This window comes from Sinocyclocheilus anshuiensis, unplaced genomic scaffold (assembly GCF_001515605.1).
Source record: "Sinocyclocheilus anshuiensis isolate Anshui unplaced genomic scaffold, SAMN03320099.WGS_v1.1 scaffold222, whole genome shotgun sequence".
NCBI lineage: Eukaryota > Metazoa > Chordata > Actinopteri > Cypriniformes > Cyprinidae > Sinocyclocheilus > Sinocyclocheilus anshuiensis.
The window spans coordinates 261,560-280,708 of record NW_015542408.1 but is presented as its reverse complement, the minus strand read 5'-3'; the positions used below and the strand labels follow the sequence as shown (position 1 = coordinate 280,708).

Below are 19,149 nucleotides of genomic sequence, written 5' to 3'. Positions count from 1 at the left end.
GTATAAGTCAGGGGTAGGCAAGTTCGGTCCTAGAGAGCCGCAGTCCTGCAGAGTTCAGCTCCAACCCTGAAAAAAAACCTCACCTGCCTATAGCCTTGGTAATCCTGAATACATTGATTAGCTTGTTCAGGTGTGTTTGATTAGGGTTGGAGCTGAACTCTGCAGGACTGCGGCTCTCTAGGACTGAACTTGCCTACCCCTGGTGTATGGCAACACAGCATGACTGAAACAACATGATGCTGTACTGAAAACTTGAAAACATGCTGTCAAAGGTGTTTCGTTAAGAGTAAAAACAAAATGTATTTTGTACTCTGGTGATCTTGAACAGTCTGATCTCACACTTTCTTAAACAAGAGAACTTTAATTAAAGCACCACACTGTGGCAAACAAAAAAACGTGACTCATGAAAATTATGGAGCATGACCTCTACAGATGTAAAAATAACTTCAATAGTCAACATGCAGCCTCATTTGTAACTTAAGCAAGCAACCAAGTAATGGTAATGTGTACCGAATGCAAATATAATGTCCTAAAAACATGCTAAGTGAAAAATATTATACAACCTAAATAATGGCTAATTATGGATCCATTATAATGTAACAAACCTTGTGATTTATTAAAAAATGACCTCTAGCAAGAACCATGCCATAAACGAAATTGTGTGCAACCAAAACAAAGAGGCTTCAGGCCACAAAAAAGACACAATACATCCCTTTTGAATAAGAGAGCACAACCTTTTACTATCCTCTTTCAAACTCATGCTCCCCCCCCCCTTTTTTTCCACGGCAAGAGAACTGAACCATACTGTTGCTTAGCAACTTTTGAAGTAATTCTAAGACCTACCAAAGCAAGTAGTGCATACACTTGTAGCTGTTATGTATCTTTGTAAGTCATTGTAAGCCCTCTTTTGAGGCATGCGCACGAACCCAAAGTCCACGGTATAGTTCGAACACTGCCTACCCTGACAACAAGGACAACTTACCCTGCGAGTATGTGAACGCTACACAAAAGCTCGGTCTCTACATGGAGAAACAAAGAGATATACTCCAAGACATTATGTTTAGTATTTACACACTTAAGAGTAGTTAAGAAGTACGCTCAGAGACTCTAAAGATGTCTTTTTTGTCTCTGTTGAGCTCCTTCTCTTGAAGTTCCTTCTCTTGCGGTTTTACTGGAGAGCTTAATTTTATGTTTTAAACTAACACCCTGCTGGAAAACGGCTAAAGTGCTCGACTCATCAACCAGAAGTAAATATTTGAAACATGACTAAAAAATATAGGTAACACTCATTTTGGTTAGAGTTCACAAACATGGTTTCTACAGTAAATTCCATGACTTTTCATGACCTTTCCAAGCTTGGAAATCACACTTTTGAAATTCCTCTCCATATCTACAGGTTATTGTGATAGTCCAGGAATTCCATCTGGTGAAGTCATGAATACTCAGAGACAAACAATATTAACTTCTCCATTGTTGTTCAGTCACAGTAAAAGCAAAGTGTGACAGTTGGTCGGCGTGGTATTAGTCCCGCCCCTCTTCCACTGTGATTGGTTAGATGACTAAAAAGTGCTGAGCGCTGCGTTTTACCCAAAGTTGAACATTCTTTAACAAATAAATGGTCAGTGTCTCGTCGCACTCCTGGCATTTTAAAAACAAAGTGCTCCCATTGAACACAACTGAAAAAATACGCCAGCCTCGGGAAAAATGCTTTGGTGGACACGCGGCCTAACTAGATACAATCCAGCCACAATCAGAAGCTGGTTTTAGCAGAAGGTCAGAAATGCACAGGTATTCGAACAGTCACAATACTCACAAAGGCTGAAGGCAGGTAGAGAACTCCCAGTTCATAGGAACGAACCATAACCTGAGTGTTGTTCTTCTCCAGGGCGCCCCAGGCAGCTTTTGATAAATTGGCACTGTGGAGGATACCAGCAGATGAAGATTCACCCATGTTTCAAAGTCAAACATTCATGTAAATGTCACCTAAACTAGAAGTGTTAGCATTAAACCTGTCAAAGCTAAAGGATATTGTCGAGGAGATTTTTTTCAGACTGCAATTACTGAATAATTAATGCGCTTTGGACTTAGATGTTTAAGAATGACAGGCTATGCCTGAAGGCTTTGCATCCACTGCAGGCTTTAATCTTCATAAAAAGATCTATGAATAACTCATCGCCGGACATGACTGACCTAGAGACACTGCTTTCGATCTTCCTCCCTGTGCATTTCAACCACGATTAAAGCCACTGCTTTGAGAAATGCCGCAGGAACAGTGGCCATTCATGCTGCCTTGAGATGAATATCATGTGGGCTTCAATGCCACCGCCACAGGAACATTATGTTAAAAGATTTGAATAAAGAATATCTTTGTCTGCTGGTAAAAGAGAGGCTTTTAAAACTAGAATCTCTCCTCAGTGATTGGTTTTCTAGGGCAAAATCGCCAAAATACAAGCTTTCAACTGCTGAACTTAACATGCTATTCCTAAATGTAATCTGAAAGATAATCAAAGAGAAGAGTGTTCTTTCGTCATTGCGTTTTATAACCCACCTGCCGCTTGTCCACTTCACTTCACCACCATGACAAGTCTTTACCACTTCAATTGACCAACTGCACTAAAGGGCTTTGATTATCTGTAAAAGCGCTGTTGCGTATTTTGCAGCTAAGAAACAGCCAATGAAAGAGAATGGCATAATCTTCAATAAACAAACATATCAGGCTTATGTTGTGTAAATATACATTTATGGGGCCTAAGGGATCCTTCGAGTGGAACACTATCAATGCAGCACAGAAGACACAAATCTGCCAGGGATCAGAGAAAAACAAGCCTCCTTCTGCCAAGAGCATTATTTTGGCAGCTATGAGCAGCTCTCCGAAGAACAAAAGAGCAGAAACGGTGCTGATCTCATCCGGCTTAGCATTAATATGTCATATTCAAGGCAATAAAGATGTGTTGTGGTGTTTGTTGTAAAAGACTAACACAATCATATATACTGTATGCATCATCAACAAAACCTATGAGTAACCACAAACTGATTTCAGTGTTGATGCAATTATGTTCAAAATTGTGTATTTCCTTCTAGACTGCTCTTGTTATTTTGTAGCGATGTGCAATTTGGTGATGACTGACAAAATTGCGATCTGAACTGACATATGATAAACACTTAATTATCTAATATTGCTAAAGCTTGGATGTGAAATAACAAAAAGACAAAATCTCAATAAAACAGGTGTTTAGCATGATGATAAGATTATATTGCCTATTAATTTAAAAGTGCATTGTGTAACAGCAGCATTGCAATCTGTATTTGAAACCATTATTATGGCTTAACAAAGCCAAAATATTGTCATTGTACAATATTTAATTGTATTTAATATTTTATAGTAATATTGTACACTATTAAATATTGTAATTGTACAACCTATATTTTCCTCTAATATCTAGACATTTTAAGTTGCATTCAACAAACATGGCACCAAGGCCATAACCTTGGTTAAATAAAAATGAAATAAAAAAAAAAAGCAATAAAAGATTGATACATGAACAATTTTAAAATGTTGGCTTGACAACAATTTTAACAAGTTTTAGTTGAATCACTAAAACTGGAAATAAAATTTAAACTGAATCAAAACTGAAATTAAAATAATTTAAACCTAAACAGTAGTATAAAATAAAATAAAAAAAATACAAATAAAAATGTAGCTAAAATAAAAGCTGAAAATGTAAAAATAAACACTTAATAGTATATAGTATATATACTTCTATTAGTATATACACTATTAAGTATATCATAAGATAGTATATATAACACTATAATAGTATATAAAGAACACTAAAATAACACTGCTTGGCACAGTTCTTCATCCAGCTGTGACTAGAGTAGCTGTATCTGATCTGAAATGCTGAATGTCAATCAGGCCTAAAACGAATTCAATTTAGCAAGCAAGTTACTTAATCATTCTAACCTTGTGACAAGAAACCAGGCTAGTTGTGTGAAGTCCGGTGAAACCCTCATATAGGTTTTAATGTGAGGCATCGCATTGCTCCTGCCAGTAACATCAGCATGCCAGCCACTGTTTAGAGGAGAAAGATTGAGAAGCTAAGTGAAGGAGAGAAAGAAAATGGAGAAACACCTGCTGATATATCTTTCCTATGTGCAAAAACACCCAAAGAAGTATTTCATGCCATTTGCAGGTACAGAGAGATGATGCTGTGCAGACGAAGAGGAGAGCTTTCTGTCTGACTGCTGTCAGCATTTAGGCATGAATACAGAATTCTACATGGATTAATTTAAATATACTGAGTAGAAGTGTAGAGTGCGCACTCCAGAGGGGGACTGAGATTGAATCTACATCGCAATAGGCCCATCTCTGATCACTTAGTAAAATTGAGGCAACCAGTAAAATAGCTTATTTATGGTTTTAATGTGTTAAAATGATGGGAGAGATGGGATAAGAACCCAACTGAAATTTCTAAGGAGCAATTTAAGGGTCAGACAACTCTTGGGAAAGGCAGTTGTTTAGATCACGAGGTCTGGAGCACTGCTGAGGAGCTTTTTAGGAGAATATTTATGGTAACATTTAAAAAGGGTAATTTTAGGCTGAATATTGATGAGTACATTGTCAAAATGTTTTTTTTTAATAGAGATATGAGAACTTACTGGAAGTAAGAATGAAGCCAGAGTTGTTTTTGAGCCGTCTGTATGCTGTAGGGTAAAGATCCCCCAGCTGCAGGGATAAGAACAGTTGGTCATCATATGTGGAGGTGTGAGGAAAAAAATATGTTTTGATTTCAGAATAAAAAATGAATGATACCTGGATAGCCTTCCAAACTGGTTCTCACATTTTCCACAGACGGGTAAACCTAGAAATGACAAAGGATTCATTACTTTTTTTTTTTTTTAGTTTATGCCAATTTGACAATGTTCAGTAATATTCTTTTCTTAAAATAAATTAATACTTTTGTTTAGGGATTCAAGGATGGAGTCAGTGGATCAAAAGTAACAGACTTTTACATTGTTAAAGATTCTATTTCAAATAAATGCTGCTCTTTTGAACTTTCCATTCCCAAAGAAAAAAAAATTTAGCACAGTTCACGAAAATAATAAGCAGCACAACTGATTGATAATGTTTCTTGAGCACAAAATCGGCATATTAGAAAAAGTTTGAAAGCATCATGTGACAAAAAAATCTTATAATCCCCAAACTATTGAACTGTAGGCTATCTACCTACCTATCCACCCATTAATACTGACCTTTAAAACACTAAGAAACTAGACAGAACTAAACTGTATGACTTGCACAATACAGATGTGATCTCAACAGAAAAGTAGCTTTGTGCATAATGTGTTCTTTATATGTCTACATTTAGAACTTGTGAATAATTTCACCCGTCCTTAACATTTATGGAACTGAATCACCTCAATAGTTCAACAGAGTTTCTGAAGCCCGCTAATTGTAAGAGCCTTCAGTCTTTAGAGATGACAAAGTAACATCTAAGGCTTGATGGTACTGTCTTCCATCTTTCTCTGTGCTGAAGACACTCCGTATGGCGCCTTGACTTTTCAACTGACATTTAACAATATCTGCATCAGACAGAAATCAATCTTCTATCCCTCCATCTGAGCAGATATTGTTATCCAAATAACAGAATGGATGAGAATTCTTCTTGTAACTATTGTCTCTAACAGCTCGTGCCGAGAGAGACTTGAAAAGGTTTCCTTTTTTGCAAAATTGGAATTCAAGTATAGCAAATGGGAACATGCTATGAATACTAATTGCTAATTAAACACACGGGACGTCAACAAATTTCAAATTTCATAGCTCAGAGGAATTATATACTGAAATACACGAACGAGGAACATGCAGACGCACATGTGCACACCGGCGTCCCTCCTTGATTCTAACCTAATTAAAATGGAGACACAATTGAGGGCTCATTTATCCTGATAGATAAGCAAGCTGGTAGGAGAATATGCCACTGTGTTTATTGTAATATCCATCTGGCCACGTTGTTCGCAATCCAGAGAGGGTACGGCAGCGATACGAACAGATCCTTTCACCGTTTCAGAATGCTCTGCGGGGGCTGTTCGAAACACTCACCAGGAGCATCTGTGTTTCTGGACTGGCTAATGATTTCCCTGCTTTCCCCAGTGTGGTCAGAGTGCGCTGGAACTCAGCTGCCAACCATTTAGTTTTATCAAGTCCCATGGAGCCAATACTGGAGAACTGGCCAAGCACGTGCCATCGCTCTTCGTTCTGCACGGGCTTCGTGTGCTCGCTGAGCAGCTGAGAGAAACAAAAACAATGAGTGTATGTCACACTAAGTCAATATTTGCATGCGTCTTATTTGGCTAGCTTTTATCAATTGACAGATGAATTAGCAACAAAATAAGACACATGGCCTTTGACGTTAAAACAGAAGATGGGGGAAGTGTTTTTACCTCTCTTTTAAAAGATAACAAGCCTATTTATTCTAACTATCATAAGTATGCATGATTATATGATCGGTTGCGTGTTATTATGTGCATTAGTATTGTTTTGCTCTGCTGTCAGCAATCTTTTCAAAACAGCCCTTGACCTATTTTTGGTTCACGACCCACCAGTTGAGATCCACTGATGTGGGTTAAGCCTTATGAAGGTGTAAAGAGTGTGCTCTGTGTGAGTCAGTCATTCATATCAAAGCGCTGTTTAGATAATGTTCAGTGTGACTTCATTTTAGTACAGAAACTGATTTCTCCTGGCTCAGTTTCTGAATCTTGCAAAGACCAATCCAACACCTCGTTCTGCCTGTGTTATCTGAATTCACTCAATAAATAAGGCATGAAGAATACATCTCCAAGGCATCCTGCAGGCGTACAATGCTTTTTTATGAACATCAATCATTCTTAATTCTAGGGCGGAGAGGAACTATTGCCTTTGAAGGAAAAATACTTGAATCACACAAAAAGATTGCGTAATCACACAAAAACATTACTTTTCTTAATCGTAGATGGCCCCACTTCTCCATGGCAGGTCCTTGATATCTTCCTGGAGTTGAACCAATGAGATATACCCTATAAAAGAAAACAAATAAAAGCAGTTATGTGATAAAAAAAAAACATAATTTTAATTCAATAATTATATATTCAATAATTATCAAATTTAATATAATTTTTATTTAGATTTTAATTAATTTAGATTTTTAATTAATTTAGATATAATATTAGTCAGCATTTAAATGATGGAGGTGGGATTTGTTTCTGCAATTTTCACAACTTATCAAATTAACCAAGTCGTATTAGTGAAACCAAACCTGACAGATATGCTGAGTTTTATTTAGAAATCAAACTGCAAATAAACTAGATATTCATGAGCAGAACTGTATAGTCTGCTTTGTTTTCTGAGTCATGACTGTGAAAAATAATTCCATTTGGATGGACAGATACTCTGATCATAAAGTCTGCAAACTTTACTCTATTTTCTTGTGCTTTAATATGTATACTACCATTCAAAAGTTTGGGGTCAGTAGGATTTTTTAATACTTCCAATACTGAATTCTGTAAAATGTACTCTGGTCCCCACAAAAATGTTAAGCAGCACAACTGTTTTCAACATTGATAATAATAAGAAATGCTTCTTGAGCACCAAATCAGCATATTAGAATGATTTCTGAAGAATCATGTAATGCTGAAGACTGAAGTAATAATGCTGGAAATTCAGCTTTGCCATCACAGGAATAAATTATATTAAAATAGAAAATGGCTGTTTTGGCGAGCTTTCAAAAACATCAACAACAACAAAAAAAGTTTACAATGGTATCATCTATTTTAGATAAACCCACAACTAAATGGCATGAAAAACTAAAAAAACTGGTTGATTTACATGTCACTCAGACGGTCTCAAAACTGATGGGTTTCTGCTAGAATAAGCAGCATTGTGAACGCCTTTTGCAATCAGCCGAAGGTCTGACTATGCTAGTCTGATATCACGTCATCTTTCTAATTTAAATAATGGCTCTTTCACTTGTTAAGATTCTCACCTTGTTTCTGACAGATCATGCTGTTTGATGCGGTCAATGCACTCAGCAAGCTCTGGAGCCCGGTATGCTTCCAGGTATTCCAGCAGGTCGCTTTTGAAGTTGGTTGGAGACTCCCCCGCTGTTCCCGGACTTCCCTCCGGTAATCTGGGGTACAGAGGACTCATCCACATCCTGTCAGAGATACAAGCAACAAATTTACTAATGAAGGGCGTGAATCATCAAAATGTTACAAAGTTCATGCACAAGATTGTCAGATCCTGAAGTTGCGACTGGGGCATGTCATATTTGGCTTGCATGTGTCATATATGCCTGGTTAAAAAGCAAAAAAGTAAAAGTAAAAATGGCTCTGAAAATCAATTCTAAAGGCAAACACAAAAAAAGTTCATTAAAATAATTGTTTCATAAGAGTAATTTGTTTGGGAGTCAGACTACACCGGTTTGTTTTTGCGCACATCCCACAAAGACAACTCAATAGAAGAATGTTGGTTGATATCATTCCACATTTTTTTATTGCATCACATTCAATATCGACTAAAAACTCACAGTATGTTAAAAATATGATTTCTTTTGCCATGACTCTGAAGATTCAGTAGCGAAGGAGCATCGCTGCTGAGATCAAAAGCAATGGAGTAAAAGCTAAAATTTGTCTCTCCATAAAATTAATTCAGTGAAAAAAGATAAACATGGGTTGTCAAAATTCCTTATGCATTTTCATTCACCTCAATTAAAATATGGCATCTATCTTTACTAAGGCCCACAGCAATTAATCAATTCATGCACCAAGTCAATTTCTAATAATTTTTTGCTAGTTAACATTTTAACTTTTGTAGAAAAGTTTTAAGTCATAGTATTAAAGCTTTTGCATTCCACAAGGGCACACATTCATGCAGAAAAAAACTTCAACGTGCTAGACTTCTCCTAAAGAAGTCCAATAACTCATGACTGGAGGAGTGTGGGGACTCGTCTTGACAGACTGGTTATAGCATATTCCCATGAGGCTCAAGGAGAACAAATCAATATGGATTCAGATTGGATCCATTACAATAAAGGCAGCAGAAAAGCCCTTCAGGAGAGACTTGAGAGGAAGAACCTTTGTCTGTGTGAATAATAGTAAGAATGTGGCTTGCGCTACAATATAGAAGGGATACCTGGGATCAGGCAGAACCAGATGGGGAGACATGTCAGATCTTTAATGATATTCATTGTGATTCACTGCGGTCTGAAGCTGATAGAGACAGGTTGGCAAATGCGAGGAACACTGACGAAATACTGCATCTAGCATTTGCCCAGCCAATTCAAATAGCTGAACTATGCCTGCCTTACTATTGTGCGAGAGAAAAAATTGTTGCTGTTTACAAGCTTTGCAATTTTCATGAGAATAGCAGATCTATAATCCATTCAGCCATGGTCCCAACCTCACTCATTACTCAGGCACACACACAAACACATCTTTCTGACACTAGGTGGCGCTATATGCAGCAAATTTATGTTTTCGTTAATAACTCCAAAACATCATGGACTAGAATCAAAATATCTATATCCTATATAATATCTATAATGTCTAATTGAATATTGTTAGTACAATACCACAAAAATTGGTGCATATGGATTTTCTGAAGACATATGCACCAGTTACATCAATTGCTGGTGATAAGGGGCAATCTACGGCAAAATGGTTCAGCTGTAATTAAATTCAATGTGAATTATCATTTGTCACCCCACACTAATTTTTATTTTTTGTAAGAAATGAATAGTAACAAAATATTTATATTTGAAATAAATGTTGTTCTTTTAAACTTTCAGTTCATCATAGAATCCTGAAAAATTAACCATGGTTTCCACAAAAAAATTAAGCAGCATAACTTTTGTTTTCAACATTGTTAATTAGAGAAATGTTTCTTGAGCACAAAATCAGCATACTAGAATGATTTCTGAAGGATCATCATGTGACATTAAAAACAAATAATGGCTGCTTAAAATTCATCTCTGCCATCACAGAAATAAATGACTTTTAAATTATATTAAGTTAAAGAACTTTAAATAGTAATAATATTGTAAAATATTGCTGCTTTTAGTGTATTTTTGATCAAATAATAGCAGCCTTGGTGAGCATAAGAGACTTCTTTCAAATAATTGTTCACAACAAGACCAAAAATGTGAATAGCAAATTTCATTTACAACCAAATGTACAACCACAGGCATTTTTAGCAGAGTGCCTGGCATTTACAGCTGGACAAAGATGCTCTGGTGGACACACTGCCTTATTCTTTCAAATTTAGCAGCTGTGGCTATTTCTCCACTTTTCTAGTCTACCAATCATTTTCATTTGTGGTTACACTTTATTTACAGGGACATTGAGGACAAGAAATGATGCATAGAACAGGTGGGAATTGTATGGGGAAATATCAAGCCGGATTCAAACTCGACTCACATCGCACCACAGTACCATATGACACAGCGTGTGCACTAACCAGGTCACAGCTCCAACAGCACTGAATGCCCTCTGTGTGAACTGACACTAATCTCGCAGTACAGGTTGAGTGAATGAGCCAATATACTGTACTTTGTCAGATTGTCTGAATATATGTATGCCAGCGGGTTTAAATATTAACTGCTTAATTTAGAGATTTCATTTCCTCCTCACTAATCCACAGCTTAAATGCCAGCCTAACCCTATGACTCTGGAGCTTTTGTCTCCTTAATGGTATTCTGTTCCGGATACACGCTAATAAAATCGAACCTAATAACCGAAAGTGATTGCTAATTCATTGGCCATCGCTCTGAACTGCCTGCTAGCTTCTGCTGGTATGAATATAACGCCATGGAGAATATCTTTATTAATGGACAGCTTTCATAAAACTCTGCTTCATTTAAGCAATTATTCCATGTAGCTAATTTAAACACCATTTTGGGTCAGAGAGGTGTCTATAACAACGTGATTGGATTATTCGGATTTGCAGAGCTCAACACTCCTATTTAGGATACATCAGCTTCATTTCAATTTACTCTAAGTGTCTGCTCAGTGTGTTGTCATAGCAACAGAAAAACGTGTCATTAGGGCTAGCGAATGCACCACTTTTTCATTTCAGATATGAAACCAATGCTGGCGTATTCAGAAAACGGGCAACTACAAAAGAGAGCACAACATAAACAGCTCGTTTCTAAATTGACTGCACCGTCAGCTAGAACGTTTCCATTCCGACCATTCATTCACACGAGTTTGTTTTTAACCCCTCCCATTCCACACTGGACCATCTTACCCCTGTGTCTTCTGGTACCAATCGGCTCGGATGAGGTTTGAGGTAAGAATGATGACTCTGAATCCCTCCTCGTACCAAAGCAGCATCATTTTCCTGCAAAAGGCAACTACGATTTTAACACAACTGATCTTACATAATGTCATTCATTTGATGCAATCTCTTTCTTTCATTTGTGTCTACCATTAAACCCTATGGCACATTTACCAAAGACTCAATATTACTTCCCTGTATAATAACTTTGATTTCACCTAAAATCCATGGCTTTTTGTGTCAAGCGGTATAAAAGAATACATTTAAAACAATGGGGCACATTTATTACGCCTTCAGCTTTTGTGTTGTATTAATTATAACAAAAACCCAACTATTTGAAATACAAAATCAATTCTATGCTGTTCTTTGTGTGAAAATGTATTATTTCACTTAATAAAATAAGAAAATAACTCTACATGTTCTTCAGAGAGGGGCGTTTAGAACTCATTTAAAGGCAAATTAGCACATGAAGACTTGACAAAGGTGTTCGAGAAGGATTATACTGCCAATCTTTTTGTTCTTTTGCTTCCTTTTTTGTTAAATTTATATAAAATAAGACAAGCCATTTAATTTGCTCCTCTGGAGTCAAAAATACTCAATCCTGTTATGTCTTTCTCTGTTGAATAAAACATGAAAGAAGATAATTGTGAGAGAAAACAGTACTCTAGGAATATATCACATTAAAATTTAATACTGCGCCTGTTTAACATCTCACTTCAACTTATCACAACAGATGCTCAGCTGATAATCTGCACGGACTGGACTGGACTGTGAAGACGTTAATACTCATTTGAGTAGTTTGAGGAGTGCTACATTCAATATGCATTATGCTACTGGCTGCTCATAAAACCAAAATCCTGATCAAGGTGTTAATTAAATGATATAAGTGAGCTACAACACCACCACTGTTGCATTGCTACTTAAAAACCAAGCCACCACCAGAACCACACCAATATATGCTTTCTGAGTGTTTCATTTCATAACTGTGAGCATTAATATGTTTTAATGTTAGATGTTAGGTGCTCTCCTGACTGAGCAAATTGCTTTATCCATATTCAGTGATGGTACTGATGGGATGTGGCTTACAGCTGGCATTTCAGCTTATCCCAGAGGAGTCCCATGGTTCAGGTGCAGGCCAGTAAAGCGCTACACATCAGACTCAAGCATTTAACTGGTGGCATCCTATGACAGTGACACGTTAAAAGTCACTGAGCTTTTTGGTATAAACCGTTCTACTGAAAAAGCTTATCATATGGTTCAATGCTTTATTTTACACACCTGTTTTATGGCTGTACATATATGTTTAACAATGTAATGTACAGGATTTTTACTATAAACTTCAAGCTCAAGTCTTATTTTCTTCACCCACTGTCTCACTAAAATTATATAGATAAATAAAACATCCAACACTCACGTATGATGTGTGCCAAATGCAATATCCAGTTTGGCCTGTTAAAAACAAGACAGGGTTTGATTCACCAAGACACACCTTTTTTTTAGTATTCCTTTTTTAAAACATTAAAAAGCCTGCCTAAAAGTATTTTTATATGTTTTTCCAATATACACAGTTACTGAAAGACATCATATTTTAGAGGACCTCGGACTACCATAAAGTTTAAGGCTTCCCTCTAGTGGAAAAAGTAGATTATTGCAAAAATTAAAAAAAATATACCTGGCAGAAACGAATATGTGGATATGGTTTGGCTTGCTGGATTAACCGAGCCTTGGACTCTCTTTTTTCTCCGTGAACGAGTATGACCGGCTTGTCCCTAAAAACAGCAAAAACAAACAGCATAAGTACTCACTGACATGTGTTCAGTGTGGTGAAATGAGTGTGCAATTCTACATCAAATCCAAAAAGGTGAGATTTCATCCTACCTGAATTCAGGTGGATACTGCTCCACCATCCATGGAATGTCAAAGCAGTAATTAAACTACAAAAGAAAAAAAAAAAGATGTTGATCAGGATAAAAACATTACAAAATTTTGTATGGTTGGTAGTAGTCTCTTTAGCTGCAACTTCATTCATGAACACAATACCTGTACAGACTCTTTCAGGGTTCCAAACATTGGAGAAAGTATCTCTGATTATAGAACAGAAGAAGAAAACAGATTATTATAAGATGATTAGAAATATATAACATGTATCAGAACTTAGACAAACTCTTTAAATACCTTTGATATGCAGCGCTCCAGTGTTGAACTTTTTTGGTATCCCAGTGACTTTGTTTAAATAAAAACGATACATGTCATTCATAGACAATAAATTGGTCTCAAAGAAATCAGCTGGCTCTTCTTTATAATAACTAGTGCCATGAGGACTCGGAGGACGTTTGTCTTCAGTCTTCTTCTTCTTAGGATTTACATCAGACTTCTTGGGCTCTTTTTTCGGGGCAGGTGCTGGAGTTTCATCATCACTGCTTGAGAGGTTCCAGCCTGCCTCCTCTGTTTCTCTCTTTCTCTTTACAGAAGGTGAAGGGTTGCTTTCATATTTTACAGGGATGGTTTGATTCACATGTGCGGCTTTCCTGGCTTCAGATCCCATGGCGGGAGCGGACGGTTCTTTTACAGAATGGTTGTCCTCATTGCGTTTTGGACTCAGCTTGGGCTCTTGCTTGAAGAAAGTGGTGATCGTATCAGGTTTTCTTTCTAAATCAGGTTTAATGCTTGGTTTGTTTGAATCCTTCTGAGGTGTTGGAGGAATGTTGTCCTCGTCTTCACTATCTGATATGGTCCACTTGCCATGTTGACTGTCCTGGGACATTTTTGTTCAGCTGTGGATCAGAGTATTATTTTACTTTTATAGTTGCACACAGTAAACCATATACTGTAAACTTTCATACTATGTAATGTATACAACACTGCTGGTTTTGTGTTCAAATAACAACTTTGTATATTTGCACAGGTAAGTTAGATGGAGTTTGTACAAGAGATAAATGCTCGCATAGATGATAGATCGTAAAGCTACACTGTATGCGTTACATAATACCAATGTAGTTCAACGTAAATGAACGTAGACTTACAAAGAGGCGGGAAAAGAAAATGTAAGGCTACAAGAAGATACTTTAAAAATAGTTTACGGTTATAAAGAAAGATAAGTGCTGCAAATATACAGCTACAAAACTGCTAGACCCTTGTCCATTTGAAACTCATATCATAACAGCACCACAACAGTTCGCTGTGTTTTGATTTGGCATGCACTCCGCTCCGAGTCTGACTGTAAATTCCACATGTAGCAACAGCAGAGACACGCCACAATGTTCTTCAAAATAAAAGTCTATGATACTTCGACATTGAACAATCGTATAATTTCGACTTTAATTTCATAATTATGACTTATGTCATCATTTCGACTTTATATGTTTAGCTTTCAGCAAACATATTTTTTTTAGATGTGGCGGAAGTGGGCTTCCATAAAGCTAATGTTTTGTAAATAAATATGCAACTGGGAGTTTTTTTTTTTCAGACATAAAGTTTCATTATGAGCTCATTGTCATCCCATAGCTCAACATTCTAAAAGTTTTATTTATTAGTTATTTTAAAAGAAAATTAAGTGACAAGCAAAATTCATAGAATAATAATAGAATTATAATCAAAATAATAATGTAAATATTGCATAATAAGTAATGATTCTAACGTAATATGTGATAGATTTTTTTTATCAGTATTTCATTACAACAGCATATACTGTGTTTGTATTTTTGCATTACAATAATGAGGATGGGAGTACTTAATTGTCATGAAAATAATGTAAAATGCAAACATCCTTAATTGCCCTAAAATAGGCTTTTTCTTTAAGCGGAATACAATTTTTCTTACACGTTAATAAATTGGTTTGAGTTGTGAAATATGTTGATGAACGATTTCTCGAAATTTACTTGCAATGAGTAGCTTTTTACACTTTTATTTTGAAAATAACGGACTATTCATCATAGATCATTCTCATGTTTCTATCCAGTCAGCGTCTCTGGCACTGCGTGCTTAAACCTCACAGACAACCAATCTCTCACATCCATACGGTTTCTATGCAAACATATATAACTTTCCAGAAGCCTTCAGATTTTTTAAAATCTAGGTTGTCTCAATGCAAATATTCACAACTGGAAGAAGCTTTTGGAGTGAGAGAGAAATAAACAATGCCGAGAGGAAAAAAATGGAGTTGGTAAGATTTGAGTTAATGTTGTTGAACGATGTCGCTTGTGAAACAGCTTTGTTTGAAACAGATTCTGGTGTGGATGCTGAGCTGACACGGTATTTACAAATGACAATACTGTGATCAAGGTAACGTTAAGTGGTTCAAAAGTTAAACGACAGAACATTGTCACATTTCTTTGTAAGTTAAGTGAACGAGCATAGGATGGATCTGTGCTGCATTATTTAAAAAGCTTGGTGTTGTAGCATTTAGATAACACGTTAGATGTGAATAGAAAAGTCAATGTGAGGTTTCTTGACACTTGCCATGTTGACTGTCCTGGGACATTTTTGTTCAGCTGTGGATCAGAGTATTATTTTACTTTTATAGTTGCACACAGTAAACCATATACTGTAAACTTTCATACTATGTAATGTATACAACACTGCTGGTTTTGTGTTCAAATAACAACTTTGTATATTTGCACAGGTAAGTTAGATGGAGTTTGTACAAGAGATAAATGCTCGCATAGATGATAGATCGTAAAGCTACACTGTATGCGTTACATAATACCAATGTAGTTCAACGTAAATGAACGTAGACTTACAAAGAGGCGGGAAAAGAAAATGTAAGGCTACAAGAAGATACTTTAAAAATAGTTTACGGTTATAAAGAAAGATAAGTGCTGCAAATATACAGCTACAAAACTGCTAGACCCTTGTCCATTTGAAACTCATATCATAACAGCACCACAACAGTTCGCTGTGTTTTGATTTGGCATGCACTCCGCTCCGAGTCTGACTGTAAATTCCACATGTAGCAACAGCAGAGACACGCCACAATGTTCTTCAAAATAAAAGTCTATGATACTTCGACATTGAACAATCGTATAATTTCGACTTTAATTTCATAATTATGACTTATGTCATCATTTCGACTTTATATGTTTAGCTTTCAGCAAACATATTTTTTTTAGATGTGGCGGAAGTGGGCTTCCATAAAGCTAATGTTTTGTAAATAAATATGCAACTGGGAGTTTTTTTTTTCAGACATAAAGTTTCATTATGAGCTCATTGTCATCCCATAGCTCAACATTCTAAAAGTTTTATTTATTAGTTATTTTAAAAGAAAATTAAGTGACAAGCAAAATTCATAGAATAATAATAGAATTATAATCAAAATAATAATGTAAATATTGCATAATAAGTAATGATTCTAATGTAATATGTGATAGATTTTTTTTATCAGTATTTCATTACAACAGCATATACTGTGTTTGTATTTTTGCATTACAATAATGAGGATGGGAGTACTTAATTGTCATGAAAATAATGTAAAATGCAAACATCCTTAATTGCCCTAAAATAGGCTTTTTCTTTAAGCGGAATACAATTTTTCTTACACGTTAATAAATTGGTTTGAGTTGTGAAATATGTTGATGAACGATTTCTCGAAATTTACTTGCAATGAGTAGCTTTTTACACTTTTATTTTGAAAATAACGGACTATTCATCATAGATCGTTCTCATGTTTCTATCCAGTCAGCGTCTCTGGCACTGCGTGCTTAAACCTCACAGACAACCAATCTCTCACATCCATACGGTTTCTATGCAAACATATATAACTTTCCAGAAGCCTTCAGATTTTTTAAAATCTAGGTTGTCTCAATGCAAATATTCACAACTGGAAGAAGCTTTTGGAGTGAGAGAGAAATAAACAATGCCGAGAGGAAAAAAATGGAGTTGGTAAGATTTGAGTTAATGTTGTTGAACGATGTCGCTTGTGAAACAGCTTTGTTTGAAACAGATTCTGGTGTGGATGCTGAGCTGACACGGTATTTACAAATGACAATACTGTGATCAAGGTAACGTTAAGTGGTTCAAAAGTTAAACGACAGAACATTGTCACATTTCTTTGTAAGTTAAGTGAACGAGCATAGGATGGATCTGTGCTGCATTATTTAAAAAGCTTGGTGTTGTAGCATTTAGATAACACGTTAGATGTGAATAGAAAAGTCAATGTGAGGTTTCTTGACATTACAGGCACAAATGGAAAAAAAAAACATTTCTCTACCTCAAGAGCGGAAAAACATTTCGCCCGAACAGGGACTTGAACCCTGGACCCTCAGATTAAAAGTCTGATGCTCTACCGACTGAGCTATCCGGGCTCTGAACGATTATCTGGGGAAGGGCACCTAAATCACTGTTTGTAATGTAAAATGCATTACATCCGTCCTGAACAGCAACCGCATAAATCATTACGATTATTGCAAAGAAGTAATCTGCATAAATAATATTGTCTGGACATAACAAGTGTGCCTAAATCGGTGACCTACACCACTAGAGAAATCCGTGACTAGAGGTGCTGTTCATTGTATGTTTGTGCGAGAACGCGGCGGGGAGTTTGTTGAAGTTCTTTGATGAGCGGTGCTGTGAAACATGATCATTTATTTAAGCTGTCCAAGTGTTATTGCTTGTTCTTTTGTTATTATATTTTTGTTTAGGTTTTACCTTTCCGATTGTTATTTGAATCATTAATGAAACAATCCAGTCCATCCGGATGCCACTGATGTACATTATATATAATTTACATTTAGATTTTTTTTTTTTTTTGTATTCTGTAAAGCTCCTTTGGAAATTATGTTAAATAAAATGCATAAAATATAAATAAAAACGTCTGTAATGTTCACCAAATGCCCCTTTATTACAAATGTTTTTTATCATTTAATCTGTATTTGAATGCAAAAGAGTAATCCTTTGAAACTTTAAAGTGTTTATTTAACCTTTGATTTTTGTTTTGTGCTCAATTCAATTTTGTGCATTTTGGGTGTTTATTAGGTGCTGTTTGGTGCACTTTATATATATTATCAGGTATTAGGTGAATGTTGTATTTTAGATATTAAGAGTGAAAAAATGTATTTGTGTCTTGCACTTTTCATTTAGTATTTCTGCATCAGAGCAATATGCATCCTAGGATGTAAAATAGAAAAGGTTAGACATGACCGAAAAATGAATTTTGGTTAACATTAAAGCCATGCTTTCTGAAATGGTGGGGGTAATGGATTTTGGTAACCCATTATGCTGCCTCGTCAGATTTAGTGTTCCTGCTGTATGTCTGTTGTTCACATCAGAGAAAAATGTTTTCTAAAATACAGAAAAGAAAGTTTAGATATTACCAGGGTAACTTTGTATAAAATTAAAACCTTTCTGTGTGAAATAGAGAGGAGTAACAGATTTTGGTAACCCGTTATGGTGCCCTGTTGGATTCTGTGACCCTGCCATATCTCTATGGCTGATGATACATGGGGCAACTTTTTGAGCAATTTTGCCGGGCAACTTTTTTGAGCAGTGTTGCTTGGGCAGTTTCCCACTGAAAATGGGTAACAAATTTCTGGATACTTTAGATCGGTTGTGGACCATGTGTCTCACCTGGTTGCCCGGTGATGGCAACATTAACTAAAGTTGGCCGGCAACATTGCTCAAAAAGTTGCTCTGTGTACCTTCAGCCTATGTCTGTTCACATCAGAGCAATATGCTTAGGATATAAGGTTTGACATTACTAGAGTGAATTTGTTTAACATTAAAGGGTTAGTTCACCCAAAAATATAAATTAGCCCATAAATTACTCACCACAGAGTCATCCTAGGTGTATATGACTTTCTTCTTTCAGACGAATCCAGTCGGAGTTATATTAAAAATTGTCTTTGATC

At 36.1% G+C, this 19,149-nt stretch overlaps 2 protein-coding genes and 1 non-coding gene across 5 annotated transcripts in view; 1 reads left to right on the top strand and 2 right to left on the bottom strand.

The window, feature by feature from the left end:
• The window catches only part of LOC107693109 (tyrosyl-DNA phosphodiesterase 1-like), a 28,389-nt gene extending 12,115 nt beyond the window's left edge, over nucleotides 1–16,274 (bottom strand). Inside the window, exons 1-14 of one of the 2 annotated variants that reach the window (XM_016492363.1) lie at nucleotides 16,048–16,274; nucleotides 13,484–14,082; nucleotides 13,349–13,392; nucleotides 13,187–13,242; nucleotides 12,981–13,077; nucleotides 12,723–12,757; nucleotides 11,279–11,371; nucleotides 8,019–8,189; nucleotides 6,975–7,053; nucleotides 6,101–6,286; nucleotides 4,814–4,862; nucleotides 4,660–4,726; nucleotides 3,965–4,072; nucleotides 1,814–1,916 (exon numbers count right to left, since the gene is read on the bottom strand). In XM_016492363.1, coding sequence (XP_016347849.1) covers nucleotides 1,814–1,916; nucleotides 3,965–4,072; nucleotides 4,660–4,726; nucleotides 4,814–4,862; nucleotides 6,101–6,286; nucleotides 6,975–7,053; nucleotides 8,019–8,189; nucleotides 11,279–11,371; nucleotides 12,723–12,757; nucleotides 12,981–13,077; nucleotides 13,187–13,242; nucleotides 13,349–13,392; nucleotides 13,484–14,072 — 1,677 coding nt within the window. In that variant the 5' untranslated portion in view covers nucleotides 14,073–14,082; nucleotides 16,048–16,274. Of the gene's footprint in view, nucleotides 1–1,813; nucleotides 1,917–3,964; nucleotides 4,073–4,659; nucleotides 4,727–4,813; nucleotides 4,863–6,100; nucleotides 6,287–6,974; nucleotides 7,054–8,018; nucleotides 8,190–11,278; nucleotides 11,372–12,722; nucleotides 12,758–12,980; nucleotides 13,078–13,186; nucleotides 13,243–13,348; nucleotides 13,393–13,483; nucleotides 14,083–14,331; nucleotides 14,559–16,047 lie in introns of those variants that run through there. The other variant, XM_016492362.1, reaches the window with a different exon arrangement.
• Nucleotides 15,373–19,149, top strand: part of LOC107693110 (EF-hand calcium-binding domain-containing protein 11-like) — a 79,769-nt gene continuing 75,992 nt past the window's right edge. Inside the window, exon 1 of one of the 2 annotated variants that reach the window (XM_016492365.1) lies at nucleotides 15,373–15,470. In XM_016492365.1, coding sequence (XP_016347851.1) covers nucleotides 15,393–15,470 — 78 coding nt within the window. In that variant the 5' untranslated portion in view covers nucleotides 15,373–15,392. Of the gene's footprint in view, nucleotides 15,471–17,087; nucleotides 17,186–19,149 lie in introns of those variants that run through there. The other variant, XM_016492364.1, reaches the window with a different exon arrangement.
• On the bottom strand, nucleotides 17,535–17,607 carry trnak-uuu (transfer RNA lysine (anticodon UUU)). The gene has a single exon. It is a non-coding gene; the product is annotated as a tRNA-Lys (tRNA).